Raw genomic sequence first — 19,577 nt, 5'->3', positions numbered from 1 at the left:
CAACAAGGAGGTCCAGTGCAAATGACGTGGTGTATATTTATTTACAGTGCTCTAACCAAAAAGTGCAGTAACAAAAAGACTTTCCAAAACATAAACAAAATCAACACGATGGTTGTTCAAAATAATAACTAATAATAAATCTAAGCACAGAGAGCAATACCTCTTTTGAACACGACAGTCTCAGGCACCAACCTTTCTCCTAGCATCCAACCCCCAAACTGAGGAAAAAGTAGGGTTTTTATACAAACAGACATAATTGGCAAATTGCATGCCTACTGGACTAAATCACTGACTGATTGGATGAGACCACTATGCAAAAAAAAAAAGGTACAGCTGAAACAATGCACTACTTCATTTTCACTGTTAAATTACATGCCTAAGCAATCTACATTAACCACATTACTGTATGCATACATTCAATAAAACACATTTCTCATTACATCAACATTACACCTAAAAATAGCATTTTAAATGCATCAAACACTCAGTTTCACCCCGTCAGGTAATCAAAGCCTCTGATTGGCTGAATGAGACATAAATTATTCCCCTACCCACAGTTCGTGTTTCCCAGGGGAGGAGAAGTTGTCGGACCAGGAAGTGTGTGTGCGCGCGTTTGTGTTTGTGTGTGCAATGTGTGGAAACTGGAGCGGTATGGGATTATGGAGCGATATCGGCGGGTACCTCACCGAACGCTGCGATGGCTGGTCACTCAGGTAAGTACTGAAAGTTTTTGGAGTGTTGGCGTGACAAAGAGCTCTCATATGCGGTTGCCGGCTCCGCGAGTGAAAGTCTCAGATTCGTGTGTGCGCGCTTGTGTATGGAGGTGTGTGCAGGTGTGTGTGACGTTAGCCAGCTACATTGTAGCGTGCTGTTCTGTGGCATTTGTGAAAAGGGAGGGCTGCCTTTTCACAATGTCTCTCTGTCTAGTTCGGATTATTCATGTGTGTCTCTGCTTTACATTCTGCGTTTTTAAATGTATGTGTGCTAAAGTCTTTGTTTGTTTGATTGGTTTATCTATCAGAGCACAGCCATTAATCCTCTCGTGACCTTCTCTCGGCTCCCTGAGTGTGCGTGTCTGTGAGAGCAGTTTTTTTACTGGGTTTGTCTAAACTTTGTTTTGTAATCTGTCATTTATTGTCTGTCTTGCTAACTGCTTATTTCATTTTGTCTGCCTCTTCTTCCCTAGACCATCCATCCATCCCTAAATCCCCATCAACAGATAACAGTACAGATGCTGATAACTCCAGAGAGGGCTGCTGATGGTTGTGGGTGGTAACAGTGGAGAGATGCAAAGGATGCAAACAAGTCCTCGCCTTATCACTTCCTCTCTCTTTTTTTGCCTCATAACAGCTCAGTAAATGGTAATAAATCTAAATAAATCGGACATGAATAAATCCTCTGTGATGTTATTTTAGAAATCTGTATTTAGAACTTTTTTGGTCTCTGACCACAAGTGGCGCCACTTCTTAAACAAATTTTTGAACAGTTGCACATGGGCCCAAGTCCAAACTCCAAACATTGCCTGGCTTGATTTAGAAGCATGTTTGTGTCTGTTTAAATGTTGATCTAGCAAATATACTAAAGTTTGAGAATGGCAGCAATGCAACCCTGTAGAACCACAACAGGTTCTCATTCTGTGGGATATTATCTTGTTCCTCCACCAGAATTTGTCTCATATCTGTCAATGTGGCTGTCTTTATCACAAAGCCCATCGACTATAATACCAAAACCAGGTCAGGATGTAATGCTATACTTTCAATCAACAAACTCTAGTGTTAGTCTAAGATAAAATCAGTAGGATAGACCTCAGTCCTTCATAATGGAGATACAGGGGTTTCATTGATTGTGTAATCTTTTTGTTTCGAGATTTCCCTTCAGTAGTAATGGAGATAACGTTTTTTGATATATATACACATATATATACACATATATATACACACATATATATATTTATATATATATTAGGGCTGGTCAACGATTAAAAGTTTTAATCGTGATTAATCTTATGATTTCCCTGATTAATTGTGATTAATCACATTTTTTACGCAAAAAAAAAATAATGAATTCAAAAGTAGTGTATAGCACAATTTTATTTGAAATGTTCTGCCATATTAAAGGAAGTGCCATAACATTTGTTCTGTAAACACTTAACGTCAGCATTTTGTTTATACAGTAGCAGTTAAATAAAAACTGCCCACAAAATCCTGAGTCACAATCATAACATTAAAACAGGTAACTTCTGAGGTAACAGCAGAAACATTTTTTTTTTTTAATCAGGGAGCAGCATAACCAGTCTAGTACCAAATGTCTCTGTTAGAGGGAAGGTGAAGCACAAAAAAATAAGTTCACTGCTGGGATTTACGGTGCAGGGAAATGGTCTGTAAATATACCAATCGGCCTGCAGTCGGTAGCTATCCACTTGGCTATGGCATGTTAGCTTCTCTTGCCTTTGTTTATCTATACTTCTCCCACACGCTGCATCTAAAGTAGTCTCGCTCCACTGTCTGTTTCGTTAAATGATTTGCTGGTATCAACTGTGTGTTTTGCATTTAGGTGATATTTTAGACTCGAAGTACTCCGGTGATAAGACAATTCAACTTTGCAGTGATTACAAATAACTTTGCTTCTGTCGACTGCGCTATCTGAAAGAACTTTAAAATGAAAATGGCCACGTAAAAGTGCCGTACCCTTCTCCATGTTTGTGAGTTTGTTTATCCGACAATTTCTTTACTTTCTCGGTTCCTGTACTTCCGGTTCCGGTACTTTTAGTTTTACCAAATAAAAGCCTGGGAGCAACAGACTTTTACAGTAATCAAAGAAATAATAAAAACTGTGTTAATACGAGATAAAATAATTGTCGGCGTTACTTGATTGATGAGTTAACGTGATAATAACGAGTTAACTTGCCCAGCCTTAATATATACACATGCATGTATATCTTGCCACCCTGAACCACCATGTGGAGGCAGTGTAAATAACCTCATTGATTGTAACAGGTGGGTATTTAGTGCAGATATCTCACTAGACGCAGTGTCAGATAGTAAATGAGACTGGGAATTTAGGTGGTTTCAAGGCAAATGGGAACTAAAACCATATTTAAACTTTTTCAGTTAAGTGAAAAAAATATCTGGTAAATTAGCAAGAATAAACAGACACATTTCGGCAAACTAATGCTTTGTGCACATGCTGCAAATTAGTAATAATTTTCATATACAGAGATAAGCTTCAGTCCATGCCGCTATAAGTGGGATGGATGGATGGATGGATGGATGGATGGATGGATGGATGGATGGATGGATGGATGGATGGATGGATGGATGGATGGATGGATGGATGGATGGATGGATGGATGGATGGATGGATGGATGGATGGATGGATGGATGGATGGATGGACGGACACACTAAAAACTGTAAAGATGCATTAATATGCCCAATTTCTTGGTGATAATGTAGACTTTTATTCACTTCTGGTACTTTGGGATACACATACAGAGAGTGAAAGAATACTATGCACCGCTTCATGACAGCTTGTAGTATTACTATATTTTCCTTACTATAGTGACATGAGATCTTCTTTTCTTAGACAGAGCCCTGAATATTGACAACCCATCCTAAAATCATGGTGTCAATTTGAATAATAACAGAAAAAAGGAGGAATCAAGGAAGGCTTAGAAATGAAACATTGAGATGAGGGAGAGAGGAGGCGCTGAATTAATTAGACAAGGCTAATAAAAAGAATTATTATGAGCAGGAAAATAACATGCACCCCTCCCTTTATCTCTTCCTGCCGCTGCGCCTCTGATCTCCACCTACTACACACAAACACACACGTACACAAAAGCAATTGAGATCCATCTGCATTTCCTTTTTCTTCCTTTATATTTTTCTGTGAAAGATGTTTGACAGGCTGCATCAATGCAACACTGAAGTGGGGTTGAGAGCGGGAGCAACAAAACGGGTGAGACTTGAGAAAAGAGAGAGACGCAGCTCGATGAATGAATAGGGGAGAGGAAAAAGGAGCTGCATGCACAGAGAGCAGGACAGAGAGAAGCAAAGAGAGATGAAGAGAGCAGGTGTTCTCTTTATCCACCTGCCACTTTACCGATCCTCTCTATAAAAGGCAGAAACAGTGACGGATAAATGAAAAAAGGAGGATGTGCATCTAAAAACCACCTTCTTTGCATCAATGCATTTCACTCTCTCATTATTATTCTTATCAATGTATTTCCCTTTTTATGGCCCCTAAGCTCCCAGATCTATGCATAAAAAAGTTGTTTAGAACCAAATGTTAATGAAAGCAAATATATTAGAATAGAAAAATATCATTTATTACACAAATAAGTGAATAAAATAATGATGTAAGCCATTAGAATATAAATGGTTTATTTTGAAATTTCTATCAGTTATAATTTCTGAAAAGTCCTTAACTGAAAGAGTCATATGTAAGTAAAACAGCTTAAAATCACCAGGACAGACATAAAGAGAAGGTTTGGGTGTTAGCAGAATCTAATTATTGAAAAATGAATGAGTGAATACAATAATTATGAAATCTATTGGAATATAAATAGTTTTATTTTGAAATTTCTATCATTACAATTTCTAAAAAGTCCTTAACTGAGTCATATGTAAGCAAAACAGCTTAAAATGACCAGGATAGACATAAAGAAAAGGTTTGATTGTAAGCAGAATGTCCTTAGGAGCTTTTTTCACTGCTGATGAGTGAATTTACTGAGGCACAGATCACCAAAGATGTATAGCTGCTCTTAAACCACATGAAGCTTCTTGAATCGATTTGCTTTTGTGCAATCAGTGGAACTTATTTACCTGTCCCCCTTTCCGGCTTCCAAAGCACCTTTAAAACTCACAACGAAATATAGTGGAAACGCCATTTCAATAAACCAATCTAGAGTAAATCAGTTTCCCCGTAGGAGAAAGGACATTTTGATTTACGCGTAATGAGTTCTTTGAGGTGTATGTGGTGTGGTTAAAATGATGATGAGCCATTACTGTACATTTGAAAGCGCAGAAATAGTCACACGTAAATACACAGCGGACCACGGAGTGCTTATAGACGGCCACATAAAATAAAAACACACAATCATTCAACCCCTGCTTGGCTGTTTCCATATTTATGACCCTTTCTCCATTTTGGACTTTTTTTGTTGTTTTTTTTTGCAATTTCAAGGGTCGTTTCCCTGGTGAGCAGAAAAATCATTACTTCACTTTTAAATTACTCCCAGCTGAGATAGTTCTTATATGATTAGACTTTCTTTTTTTTTATGTGTATGAATGGATATGTGGAAAAAGAAAAGTTAGAGTGAAAATGACACAAATGGGAGTTAGTGACTACCTTTGTATTTGCTGCACTGCGTTGTTCAATACCGGGGCTGGTAATGGAACAAAAATCTTTCTGCATAGCTAGCTTAGCTATTGATCTTTCTGTCAGTTTTGTCTATTAAAGGCGCAAACAAGTTGTCACAGCAGGGATAGAAGTTAATGCCTTTAAACATACAATCCTACATGTTTATGCATCTTTCTTTGAGTATAAGGTGAGGTCTACAAAGGCTAAAAGGGCTCTATGTAAGTTAAGCCAGATTCATTACTCAAACCTACTCTATGCTTCATTCAAAAATGTATCATATAACTACAAAACTACCACATCGTAATTTGTGGTTATTTCTAACACATACATTCCAATTATCTTTTGGATCCATTTTTAAAATTATCTAAATATTTTACTTGTCTTATAGGTGATGATGACATCTAATCAAAGAGGTTGAAAAACAAACCACTGGACTTTGTTTCCAAGTTTATTGGAACGCTCAACGCTATTTCTGACATTTGAATTGAAAAATCTTCCCAGATGGGAAGCGAAATGTCATTAAAATCCACTGGATTGTTTTGTAACTTTTTTGGAATGACTATGACCTGGATGACTGAGGATCTTCACCAGCATATCTCATGAAAGAGAACATTGGAATAAAGTTCTTGAACAAACCAGGAACCATCAAGAATTAAATCTGCTGTCAACTAAGAATTAAGTCTATCAGCCAAGCATGGGGGTGGCAGCATAATGATGTGTAATAGTGGACCTCCGCTTTCCTCTCCATTCCAGGCAGCAAACCATTGCACTAACTATGTGCAGACAGCAAACTGCAGACAGCAAAGGCATGTTTGATCAAGCCTTCGTTAGATCAAGTTTTTTCTATGCATGATTAAAATCCCTAATAAATACTGATTCATTGCCAAAATCCAACTTTCCTAATTCAACACAAAAACCATAGTTGCAATAAAAGCCTAAATTATAAACCTTCATGTCTATCAGAACCCTAAAAAAACTTGCATATTGATTTAAAAAAAGCAAAAACAAAAAAAAGATTAAATATACTTAATGAGCTACATATCATAAATATTTGTTAAGTTCAAGTTCTTTATGAAAGATGAGAAGATATGTGAAGCTTATGTTGTTTTTTTATTGAGAAAAGCAACAAGCTGGTTAAATACAAACACACTTAATTAGAGCATTATGATAATGCAAAACATTGAGTATTTGAGACTTAATCCAACACAAGACAGATCTAAGCATTACAGCCTCGTTTAGATCATTGTTAACCTGATTGTCTATAGTGAGCTCCTGTTTTGCTGCGTAAAGTAGCTGCATGACTTCCTCACGTGTCTAAATGTAGAAACCCTTCCCCAAAGAGCCTCATGCTCCTCATGGACTCAGAAAAATAAAGCCCATCAGAGACACTGGGCATTCTGCAACCCAGAACTTAATTAAGCAGCATTCATTAGTGCCTGCATTTAAAAATAGCGGATCCAACTGTGTTTGTAGCTGTTTATCTTTGAGACCATGTGTTTATGGCAATCTAAGCATATTTTATGTCTTTTATGTGAGTGTGTGTGTACGAGAGACCATGACCCTGTTTTGGCAGTCTTTTGTAGTTAGCTAATGATGGAGCTTTTTAACAGTAAATGTATCTGCAAGAGCCTTGATCTGGATTAGAAAACAGCTTTAATGAAAAGAAAGTGGGACAGAGGCACACTTATAAAAAACAACAAACATGAATGTGGACAAATATACACAAACACAACCTTCTCATTGGACAGAAACACTCATTTCACACAAACAAATGCAATGATTCTGCAGTTCATCTGGGTAAATTACCAGCAAAGCAAATGAAAACAAAGTCATTGGAACAGATAAGGACCAAGAGCTTATTACAGATAAAAAATAAAAAAAAACAGCTTTAAAATTTCTGACAGTAATCAATCTGAACTTTTTTTTCTAAATCTAAATTTAAATAGTTTTTCATTGAAGCATGCAGAAAATAGGTAACTGACCTGCTGCTAAAGGTCTGTTTGCCTTGAGCTCGTTTCATCCCAGTAGGCCCCTCCACATCAGGACTGGCCGCCTGCGCACACACAGAAACAAACAGCACATCTTCATTATTACTCAGCCACTGATTGGTGATTTTTCAATACTTAACAATAGGCAGAAATCAAAAAAGAGGGAAAAATGCTAATATTAGGAATAATGTCTGAATTAATAAAACAAGTAAGCAAAAATAACAATCAAAGAACCTCCAATGTTTTGATTTTAACCTTAATGAACTCCATTTGAAATCGAGGACCCAAATGCTCGATTCTTACCAAAAAAAAGTGACTGGAACACAAAAGGGAAAGAAAAATATAAATATGTGTAATGATGAGAGGAGAAGATGCTAATTTGAGCAACAGATGAAGTACCAATTAATTTTTGAAGGCAAGCAGACGGTCTTGTTAAGCAGCAATGTTTTAGTGGGCATGACAACCAAATGAAAAAGGTATTTTTCCTCAGCATACCATGGATACTGAAACCAAACACAGCAAGTCTAAAGTAAATCTAAGGTATGTTTCTATTATTTGCTTAATAACTTAGAAAGTACTTTAAGTATTACTTTAAAGTTAATTTTAAATAAATCATTTTGATAGATTAAACATACGTTTTATGGCTTAATTTCTGTTGATTTTGATGACTAAGGCTTGGGGACCCAAGATTCATATAATCAGTTAATTCAAATAGTACATAAGTACGTAAGTACCACTGAATGTGATTTTTTTACACCAGAAATGTCCTGTTCTGACCTATGCAGTCATTAGGAAGGCTGCCGACTCTAAAGTTTTTCATTCAACAGTCAACCATACCCTCCATTATATTATCAGCCTCAGAAATATTGCTTAAAAAAAAGCTGACTGGTCAGAGAGTTTTGTATCTAAGGATCTAAATGAAATGTTGGATGGAAGAAAAGGTGTGTTTGGGGAAGGTACACAAGCAACAGTTATGGTGCCCTTATTTTAAAGATTGTAAAATAAAGTCTGTACATCCAGAAATCACATTCTGCCTGTGGAGATTTACTCTCTCTAGAAAACTACAACAGCCTTAAACCGAAGATGACTGGATTTCCACTCAGTTTTCAAAACACAGTTCAGTACCAATCTTTGTCAGTTCTGGATGTCTGCAGTTCAACATCATGATGAGATCACATCCAAACTCCAGGTTGCTCAAATGTAAGCCATCAAAAGTGATATTAAATCCTTGATAGAAGGCAAAACCAATTCATAAGAGTGGGAGAAGTTCTGGTTGCTTTCGATTTATGCTTGCTGTTACTTTTACATTCCTTATTTTAAGCTACTACAGAAGAAGAAATGGCGACTGAAGGATCTTATTTGGTTCAAGGGGTAAGAAGACTAGACTATAAAAAGTCCAATGTTTTCTTTTTAACAAAAAAAACCCAAAACATTCTATATTTAATATGGAAATCATTATCCTGGAGTACAAAGAAGAGTGCCTTAAAGTCCCCTATGGCAGGCCGTTTTGACATTTATTAAAAGAGATTTCTTCTCTGTTGTTCCATTTGTAGATCACTAAAATAAGATTCTTCCTGGTAAAAACCTTTTCCATAATAAGAGATGTTGTAATTTTTATTTTCTCAGCAGAAACTCAATTTCAGACTGTAACAAAACAAAACAAAATAGTATATAATAATATTATATATACACAATAGTATAAAACATATAACCTATGTATGTATAACCTAATAAAAATTAGGTTTTATATACCTAGAAGCTGGTAAAGATTCCTAGTCATCCAAGTCATCGTAACATCAAACAGTTAAAAAACAATGCACTGGACTTTGTCTACAAGTTTGAAGATGTTTCGCTTCCCATCCAGGAAACTTTTTCATTTCAAAATGTCAGAAATACGGTTGAGTTTGAGGTTTTAAAAGCCTCGAACTTAACGAATATATACATAGAAATATTTAGATATTTTAAGTGACCGTTCTATTTCCAGAACTCCAGAAGCATTAATGTAAATATGAAGAATGTTATTTTGTTTGAAATGTTCATTTTAGCAAAAAAAGAAAAATGTATTTTAGACATCAGGGACAAATATTCAAACAAACTATTGTAATTAGCTATTTTCATGTACTGTATTTAATGTAATGTATTTTAATTTAGTGGAGTATTGTATTAAATTTCAGCGCAATCTCACAGGGAAGAAGCGCACCTGAAAACAGGTGAAGATAAAATCTCTTAATTTCCGTTAGTATTTACACAGTGAATACTAAGTGGCTGTTTCACTGTGCTGTTTTTTCAATAATGCTGTTATCACACATCAACCTTCTCTTCCTGCTATCAAGTTCTGTTAAAGATCTGCTAAAGAAGTAATGCTGCTAATGTGATGGATAAGCTCTGGATGTATGTGATGGGCTGTGACGGTAGCGCTCATAAAGATATTTTTCTGAATATAAAGGACAATTATACATGGTCTGAGAACCCTCTCCCTATAGATATTTAATTTTCTGTGAATTAATGCCATTCATTCTTTAATTAGATCCTCATCTAAAGGACATGCAATATTTGTTTTTAACACCTAATATGTCTAACGGACCTAGTGACAGATTTTTTTATTGTTCACACAAAACTACGTCAAAAACCTACTGACTAGATCAGGAAATAAAACGACCGACTGACTTTAAGAAGAGCGGAGACAAGCGCCGTGTGTCAATATGTGTACTTGTGCGTTCTCATTTGCTCGTGAAACGTCATCAGCCTCAGTCCTAGTTCTGTTCCAATTCACAAGAACAGCAGACTGAGAACGGACAAAGTCCCCGAATGTTGTTCTCGCCCCTCCCCATTTACCCAGCATGCATCAGAGCAGACTTGTCCGTTCTTGAGATTGACAGCAGCAGAACTGTGGCAGCAGCAGCTTTCAATAAAGCGCTCCATTGAAAGTTAAAAGTTCTCTTTTCTGTTGCTGTTGTTCAATAAAAGTACATTTTAAGATAATTTGAGGCGAGAATATTGTACTTTAAAGCGTCCCATATGGTCTATTTACTGATTTAGTGCATAATTTACATAAAAATATCCAAATCTGAGAGAACCACGGCAACCAGCGGACCTCCGAGGCTAACCGCAGCCCGTCTGCAGCGGCCCTCTCTCGGCATAGCCGTGTGTGAAGGATTGCTGGCTCTGATGGCGATTTTTCTGTTTTATCTGGCAAAATGTTCATTTAATTTGTTTGAATGTGTTAATTATTATTCCCGCCTCTAAATAAAAAAAAAAGTAATAATTTATACTTATATAGAGACTATTAATAAAAGGAGGTGAAATGCAGCTCTAGACGAGCCAGTTAGTGGTGATGTCACGAGTACACTTCTTTCCAATTGACCCATATTTATTCTGAATGCTCCCGTTCTCCCCAAGTCCATACTTTCCTGTGTTCTTCTCAACAACATACTTGGCGAGGACACAAGTCCGTATTGGCATTGTAGAGAATGGAGAAACGGCAAAGGTTTACTGAACAAAACCTGCTCCTGACCAGGTTAATTCTGGGGAGATTGTTACTATGGTAACAGAAGCAGAGACTGGGTAAACTTTCTATGTGAAAGTTTCTGTACTAAATCATATCTGTAAATTTCCCTTTTTATTTAGTTATCAAAATAAACGAGCTGCCTTTTTTATTCCAATATACTAAAATCCACTTTTCTTGTCTATTGTCTATTTAGTTTTTTTCAAATCTCTAAAAACATGGAATAAATTGCACATCTGTAGTAAAGCAAAATTAGAATTTTAAATTGGTGTTAATATAAATAAAATTAATATAAACTGTCATGTCTTGTTTATTTTAATATTATGGAAAAGTTCATTTATCTCAAGAAGTTTTAAAGCCTTTTTTTCCAATAAATATGAAAACTAATTTAAGATCGGAACATTACTATATAAAAGTTTTGAGGTTGAAATAGGGGATCAGTGAATAGTGTGGTTAATAGTTATTTTTTTAAAGGTACTTTAATCCAGACAAATACTTTAACAGAACATGAATATGACTGTATATTAATTTTGTTATGACAGAGCAGAGCTTAGAATTCAAAAGACATTTTAGTTTGGTAGCTGAAGAACCTCTGCCACTGTAGAAAACGAACATCCTGTAATTCAAAAGAAAATGAAGTTCATATTAGCAGTTATGGATTTAGACATTAGTGAATATGCAGCTATCGCACAGGGGCATTTTGGAGTGGGCGGACACGCCGTCCACACATTTGTGTAAACATATGGAGGCCAGCTAACAGGTCAATAAGGTTCTGTGTTAGTAGATGGCCCTAATGGATTCAAAACATGACCTTCAACCTTTTACCCCCACCATCCTATCCACCCATATGAGCCACTCTAACTACTTCAGAGGAAAGGAGGCGGAGAAAGAAAAAAAGGAAACTTAAAGCTAAAGAATTAAAGATGAAAAGGAGAACAACATGGGAATCAAAAACCCAGCAGGCGGTGTAAAGAGATGTAGGAGGGTAAGAAGAAACCTAACAGACCGGCTGCCAATACAGTAAACAGATGTTAAAGCTTTAGTGACTTGGAAATTAATTGGTCTGGTCTGGTTTTTAATGCTGTCATTTGAGCTTAATTAGTTAGAATATGACAGGTGACATTAATTATCCCAACCCCACTGTCATGACAGTCGCTCATACATTAATTGCAGTGCTACTGTTGCTTAATTGTATGTCTCATTTAATAAATGAATGCAGGAATATTTTCTCTGCATCATTCTCTTTATGAAAGAACAACATATTAATTACAAAGGCCAGCAATGCCGGTAACTTATCAAAGGGCAATTTAAAGCAAGTAAATTAATCTGAACGAACAAATGTGTCTCATTACTCACGTAAACATTTGAGTGATTTCATAAAACACTCTGACCAATTACAGCCGTTGAATCGCTTGTAGACAAAGGAATCTTCTAAAGTTTAATATTGTGAATTTTTTTTTTTTTTTAGATGATAAACCCTTTCCAGCGTAAGACAATAGGAATACAGGTTCTAGCAATTTACATTCTGAGGTTAAAAACAGAGAAGAGTGAAGAGCTCATACTCTACAGTTCTCAACATGATGTTAAAATTGTACATGCAGGGTTAGTACAATAGGAAAACAACTCATTTTAGAAGAAAAAAAATTAGCCTAGCATGACACGTCTATGAACTGTGATTCTAATGACTGTATTCATTTTGTATCAGATATGGGACCCGCCCAACTGGAAGGATTAAAAGAGCTTTAAACATTGTGTTGAGGTTGTTGCTACATGCAATTGATCATGGTGCACCTCCACAGCAAAATAAAACTGCCACACCTTCAGAATGAATGAAAACATATGTTAGAAAACATAAAGCACATGATTTACATTTGTTCACTTATTATAGTAATGATCACGGCTCAAAAAAATGAAATGTAAAACTGAACTTTTACTTTGAAAAACCCACAAACCACCTGTCTGTCTTGCTGCAAAGCTAGCAAGTGAATGAGGCATTTGGCTATAGTGCGCTGGGCTGAGCTGCCCTCGGTAGTAATAGGAAAACTGGCAAAGATACTATAATGTATAATAACTTGGTAACGATGTCATTATATTTGGGGATTTTTCAGACCCATCTACCAGCTTCGTATTTTTAAAAAGTGACAATAGACAAAGGCAGTGAGTTTTCAGTGTGTTTTCTGGGATTTTTGCTACCTCGTATGAAATGAACAATGTTTTACCATCACAGTTTCACAGCAGCATAGAGAGCATAGTCTCTATCTACCCTCCTAAAATGCTCTCTAACAAGAAGCTGCAGCTGCCTCATCCTGAAAGCCCTGCATGTATTCAGAGCAAAGAGAGGAGAAAGCTTCATTTCCAATTGCAAACATATAACACATGCACAAAGCTGTCAACGATAGCATCCTGGATTACAAAGCAGGATGTAAATATTCTGTTTTTAGTTTTTAATCTAGTCTATTTTTTTGTCTGAAACCGTTGCACTAAAATAAAAGCCTGGTTACCAAACAGCTTGAATCACTTATTTACCACATAATGCTTGTGACTATGATTACTTCTTTTTTGTAAAGGTACGTAGATGTACACAATGCAGATTCAGGCGATATATTAAATCAATTCACTATTCCATAAAGTTAAACTAATGTATGCTGCATTTAATAACAGCAACATAGTGAAGTAGCTGATTCAAGAACTCAGTAGAAGGATACCTCACCAACAGCAGGAAGCAGTCTAAAATATCATCTAGATGTGAATCCCGGCGCTTCACTTCTAAACACAACGTAACTACATAAAAGGAAAAATATTTCAAAATGAGTTAGTAGTTCCCAAAGTTTGGTTTACCAGAAGCCCCGGTAAAGATTGCAGTAAACTTCACATTGCAGCCTCATTAAGTCCCCTTAAAACAAATAAAAAAATACCACCTTTAAAGAATAGTTATTTTATTTTAAACTTTTTATCCACATATGTATTCTTCAAAATTCCTCTAAATATCGATAACTCAGTTAATTTCTACCTGGTTAAATTTTTTCCACAGCGACACATAGGAATCCACTAGCCTCGTGAGACCATCCTGATCTCGCGAGCTTTCAAGATTTCCCTCGCTAATCAGTCTGGAGACTCTCCGTTGAAGAAAATTTGGAGCCGTTCACCAAACGAACGTCCAGTCAGCGTTGGCTTTGAGGCGGGTTGAGGTGTGACGCAACGAGAAGCGCGACCGCCTAAAGAACATGGCGGCTTCAGCCGATGAAACTAGCGTTATTGTGGCTATCAAGCAAGTTTTATCGGAATTACAGAGTATTTCTTCACTGAAAGAAGAGCAAAACACTGCTCTGGAGGCTTTTCTCAGAGGAAAAGATGTTTTTGCTCTTCTCCCGACTGGTTTCAGCAAGAGTAGCCTGGCTGTTAGTACGTCATATGCTTCGTTGATCTGATTGGTTTATTTGGCCCGTCTATCACCAACATAGGCCAATCAGCTAACCAGTATTTTCGCCCCTTCCCAAAATTACTTCAACGGAAGGTTTCCAGATGGATATGCAGAGCAAATCCATCTGGCGGAGTCAGGTTAGGAATCCACTAAATGTGGAACAATTGATAGGTTTATTACTTTTGATCAAAGGGTCAGGTTGCTTTAGATAGACCGCAAAAGTGAATAGCAAAAATGAAGAAAGCTATGAGGCGAGAAAATACCTTTTCACAGAACTGTAAATGAATCTTCAATGTAAACCTTAACAAACTGAATCAACGTTGGAATTAGAAGTTATGCTGCGTTCACACCGGGGGCAGCTGGCGCGACAGAAGCAGCGAGTTTACATGCAAAGTCAATGGTTGACGCGCGTCAAGGCGCAGCAAAAGGTCCCGCGGCGCGTTTCGAGCAGCAAGCGCAGCGCGTCTGAGCAGCTGAAGCGCGTTTTGGCATCTGACGCGCGCGACGCGCCGCAAACGCGCTGCTGCTCGAGATGGAAAAATTTAATTTTTGCTGCTCGACGCGCCGCGTCAACCAATCAGAGAAGCTGATCTGGGAGCTGGCTGGGAGAGAGACACAGCGCTGATGACAAAGACCGCTCTGATTACTCCTCTTAAACAGTTTATTAACGCACAATTAACTTAAAATATATACATCTGCCGGCAGAATATGTTCGCTTTTATTATCCTGATGCCTGCAGATCGGATTATTTAGATGAAAAACACCTACCAGCCGCCGTGTTAAACCGCGAGGAGGCGACCCGACCAGAGGCTGCTGATGAATGGATTCCTTCTGTCGGCGCACCGCTGGTATGTGGGGGTCTGAGCGGCTCCGACAGAAATAATATTGGGAGGCAGGATTGTAATCTGGATGAACTGACTGCACTGATGAAGTTTTCAGGTGTATTTTCTCACTTAAAAACATATTAAAACTACTTTATTCCCACTGATCACAGCAAATATAGCTGCAAGGCAGAGAAAGGATAGTGAAGCTCCGCCCAACGCGCGTCAGACCCACTTTTGGACCGCGCAGCGAGAGCAGCAAAGCTGCATCAGACGCGCGTCAGAATTCACTGGTACAAGCAGCAAAAATGAAGCAGCAGACGCGATTTTGCTGCTTTTGCTGCCCCCGGTGTGAACGCAGCATAAGCCAAAAAATCCCCCACAGCAATCTAAGACAAAGCTGTAGATTAACAAATAAAAAAAGTTATTCAAGTTTGGCTACTTATGTTTTGTGATGCAATCATAACTATTGCATCACAGGACATTTCAAATGTTTTACCATGAAAGTTTTTTACAATAATTGCATCAAACCAAACTAAGTCAGGATTTTTATTAAATGCTTTTATATCAAATTTTATATAAGAATTATAGATGAAAAAATTATTAAAAGGCCTAATAATTTTAGAAAGCAATGTAAAATCATATTAAATAACAAAGATTTATGTAAAACACTGAGGGGAATTGCAATGAAAAAAAATAATGCATTAGTCTTTCGACATTTGACAGCTTAATCAATACTTGTGAGCATTAGTAGTCTTCCAAAAACTGGAGGACAGAAAAGCAGGATTTCCATCTCAACTCAATGATTAATAATCCTACGTTAAGTAACTACTGCTCGTGTATAATAAATGGGTTGCAAGCATTTATTATTCTTGGTCCAATTCAATAATTGCTCAAAGTGGATAAAAAACGAAACTATTAGTAATATTACTAATTACTAAATGACCAATCAGCCAAAGTGTTCTCAGAAAATGCTATGAGGGCAAGAATGTCAAATGTTAGCATGCTTGCTCTGCATTTTGTACAATTATGACTAGATGCATAAATATATATATAAATATATATACGCACAGAATAGTTTGGAATGTAAGGTTAATCATTTAGAGATTAAAAACAAAGTAAAGGAATGAGTCAGGAAAAAAAGAGAGAGGAAAGAGAAAATTGCGGACAGTACTTTCTTTCCCTTTACCACTCTCACAAAAAGGCCAAGTGTCAATTTGAGCAATTACCTTGGAGCCATTTCATCTGCAGGAACCTGACTGGCTAAGATAAGAAAGATAGATGAATGAATGAATGAATGAATGAATGAATGAATGAATGAATGAATGAATGAATGAATGAATGAATGAATGAATGAATGTGGATTAATAGAAGTGGGACAGGGAAAAGATAGAAAACCTTTATAACGAAACAAGTTTTTTATTAATTTACAACAGGGGCTTTTACAGTGGTTCACTACACTGACCCGTTATTGTTGTTATAGCACAGCAGGTGTGACAGTGAAAAGCTAAGATAGCAGAAAGATGGAGACACTGAAGATCATCAACCCGACTGACAGAACATGGGAAAATGATAGTGACAGGATTCCCTTCTTTAAGCTTTAATGATGCACCAATCTGTACAATTTCTGATAACCTTTAGTAGTAAAAGTTAGTTTAAATACACAAAGATGGAGCTCTTGGAATGCAAATCAAGAAGCCATTAAATTCTTCATTAGCAATTTGGTGTCATTTAGGTTATGTCAAATTTGTGATAAAGGTTATAAAAGAGGGTTCAGTTAATAAGAAGAGTTCGCAGAAGGCTTGTTGCATTGCTGTTGATGGATATTGGAAATAACAGCCTGTAGGGTCTACGGGTCTCACTGGTTATTAAGATGCAGCTGTAGTTTAAAAATGGAAAGTATTTTAAGAATTTTATCCATAATTTAACTACAAATTGTTGTTCAGCCCTTCTGTCATGAAGTGTCTTCATGGACTGCAGAAACGTATCTGTAAATTTAAAACTTTAAAATTTTCTTAAAGCTATATTTCCATCATTAACCTACAGGGCAATAGTTCTTCCCTACAGATGTGTTTGGGACAAGGTACCCTCTAACATCTACGTCCTGATTAGTCTATAAAGACTTTGGTATATTTGGGTTTAGTCTTTTCATTTTGAGATGCTACAAAAAGATTTTCAAAAACCTGCTGAGACAGCATCCAATCTGGGCTCCTCCTGGCCATTCATAGCTTACAAGTCAAGCAGGTGAAAATCTTCAAAAAAATTAAGCTTTCAAAAATCAAGCTAGCATCACCAAATCAAACAGACATGGAGCGCAACTGAGCTTCGATAGTGTTACACAGAAAATGGTATCTCATTATAAGGGATAAATCGCATCAGTAGTGAGTGACGCCATATCAGTTTCATTCAACTTCCCAGCATGACTGCCACTGAAAAAAGTGGCCTTGGCTGAAGTCCAGTGACCTGATCTCCATTGCAGTGTGAGCCGTCTAATGTGTGTTAATGGTGATAAATGATGTGCATGACGCACCGATTTGCTTCGGCACCAGTGTGTTTTGGGCTTAAATCCCCAGACCAACTGGTCACACAGACTATCTGTTATCACTCAGACCGCCTCAGGTTTACATAGGTCGACAGATAAGAGGTGTGGCTGCATGCCCGGGCGTCTCAGAAGAGAAGCAGTCACAGTTTATTACAAATCCTTATGGTGTTTTAAACCATTTGGAAACCACAGAGACAGCAAAAAAGAATCTAGATCCTGCCTTAGAGCCCTTTGTGAATTAGCCTGTAAATTAAGCCGAACTTTTATTTTCTTATAGGTTTCACTTCTTCAAAAATATAGTTTTACACATAAGTTGCAGATCCAAATTATAGTAGCACTAAGTAATAATACAAGGGAAAGCTTGCTACATAAATAATTGTCTGTCTTACTAAAAAAAATAGTTTAAGTATTAAGCTAGCAACAGAAAATGTACATTTGTGTTGTATGTATTGTTGTATGCACATGTGTTTGTTTTGGTAATAAGTTTGTCATGCCGTGTATACATTGCACTTCTCAAACACTGCAGGTTGCCATGAGCAACAATAGGTACATGAGGACCACTGACCACCTCTGAGACCCAAACAGTACTCCCTGAACACAATGAACCCAGCAAGCCTATCATTCTAAGGGGAATACAGGCCTACTAGGAGTGGATGTTTGTCCTGTAAGGAGTCTTGAGGGAGGAAGGCTCATCACTCAATCTTCCAATCACACATCAACTTTATTTTCAACTGTGGACTTGAGGGATTATCTGTGTCCAATTATGAATAGGGAATAAATATTAACACCATCATGAGAAACTAACCACACCTCTGAACAACCAGAGCCTTGAGTTTAAATTGTTACCTTATTCTACCAATTACATGGAAATATAAGGTAAATAAATACGTTATATTTCATGGGCACCTAACTACTATATTGTACAGAACACAAAAGCAGTAAGGGCATGTCATGTTGATCTCCAAGAAGGAAATACATAAAAGAGGGTGGCTTTGGTTTAATTTTTCTTGCATCTTAAAGGGACCAAGTCATGAACTATGACTTAATGAATTTCTACAGTGGCTAACTCTGGTTGCATATGAATCAATCAACTTTAAAATGTTAGTTATCAAGCAAACAGCAGAGTTCTGGAGAAACTGCAGATGGGCAAGAGACACTTGACTAATCCCTACCTACATACAAGGCATTACAGTAGTCTAGATCAGGGGTGGGCAACTCCAGTCCTGGAGGGCCTGTCTCCTACAAGTTTTAGATATGTCCTTGACTTAACACACCTGAATCAAGTAAATAGATAATTAAAAGGTCTCTGGAGAAATTGATTGCATACTGGGGAGGTAATTCAACCATTTGATTCAGGTGTGTTGGACCAAGGATGAATCTAAATGTTGCAGGAAACGGGCCCTCAAGGAGTGGAGCTGCCCACCCCTGGTCTAGATGAACAATACTGCTGAGCTGTTTTATTTATTTTTTTTCATTTAAGATTCAATTTAAACTTTATCCCCAGATTTGTGACAGTCCCTAAAATTAATTGACAGCGAACAAAGATCTATGTTTGGGGAAGGACAACTTCTGTCTTTTCGTTTAGACTAAGGAAGTTAAGACAGAATTATGTTTTAATGTCACTGAGGCAATGCGTGAGTTGCTGGATTTTTTTATTTCATGCAAACGGGAAATAGAGCTAGAATTCATCAGCATAATAGTAAAATGAAATGCCATGTTTCCTAAAAACATAACCGAGGGGGAGTAGGTAAAGTGAAAATAAAAGGGGGCCTAGAATGGACCCCTGAGGGACTCCATGTGGAAGATAAGCTATGGAAGACGCAAAGTGGTTCGATTTTACACAGAATTACTGGAAAGGTGGGACTGAAACCGACTGAGGGTTGCACCCCTAATGCCCACACAGTGCTTGAGACAAGGCATTAAAATAATATGATCAA

At 37.2% G+C, this 19,577-nt stretch overlaps 1 protein-coding gene across 8 annotated transcripts in view; it reads right to left on the bottom strand.

Moving 5' to 3' along the window:
• The window catches only part of LOC119785179 (partitioning defective 3 homolog B-like), a 293,089-nt gene that overhangs the window by 213,317 nt on the left and 60,195 nt on the right, over window positions 1-19,577 (bottom strand). For all 8 annotated transcript variants that reach the window (XM_038287640.1, XM_038287641.1, XM_038287642.1 and 5 more), the window contains one exon: window positions 7,346-7,416. In XM_038287640.1, the coding sequence (XP_038143568.1) occupies window positions 7,346-7,416 (71 nt within the window). The remainder of the gene's footprint in view (window positions 1-7,345; window positions 7,417-19,577) is intronic.

Source organism: Cyprinodon tularosa, unplaced genomic scaffold (genome assembly GCF_016077235.1).
Source record: "Cyprinodon tularosa strain WSP-4 unplaced genomic scaffold, ASM1607723v1 ctg242, whole genome shotgun sequence".
Classification (NCBI taxonomy): Eukaryota; Metazoa; Chordata; class Actinopteri; order Cyprinodontiformes; family Cyprinodontidae; genus Cyprinodon; species Cyprinodon tularosa.
The sequence above is the reverse complement of the archived record's forward strand: the minus strand, read 5'-3'. Positions and strand labels throughout refer to the sequence as shown.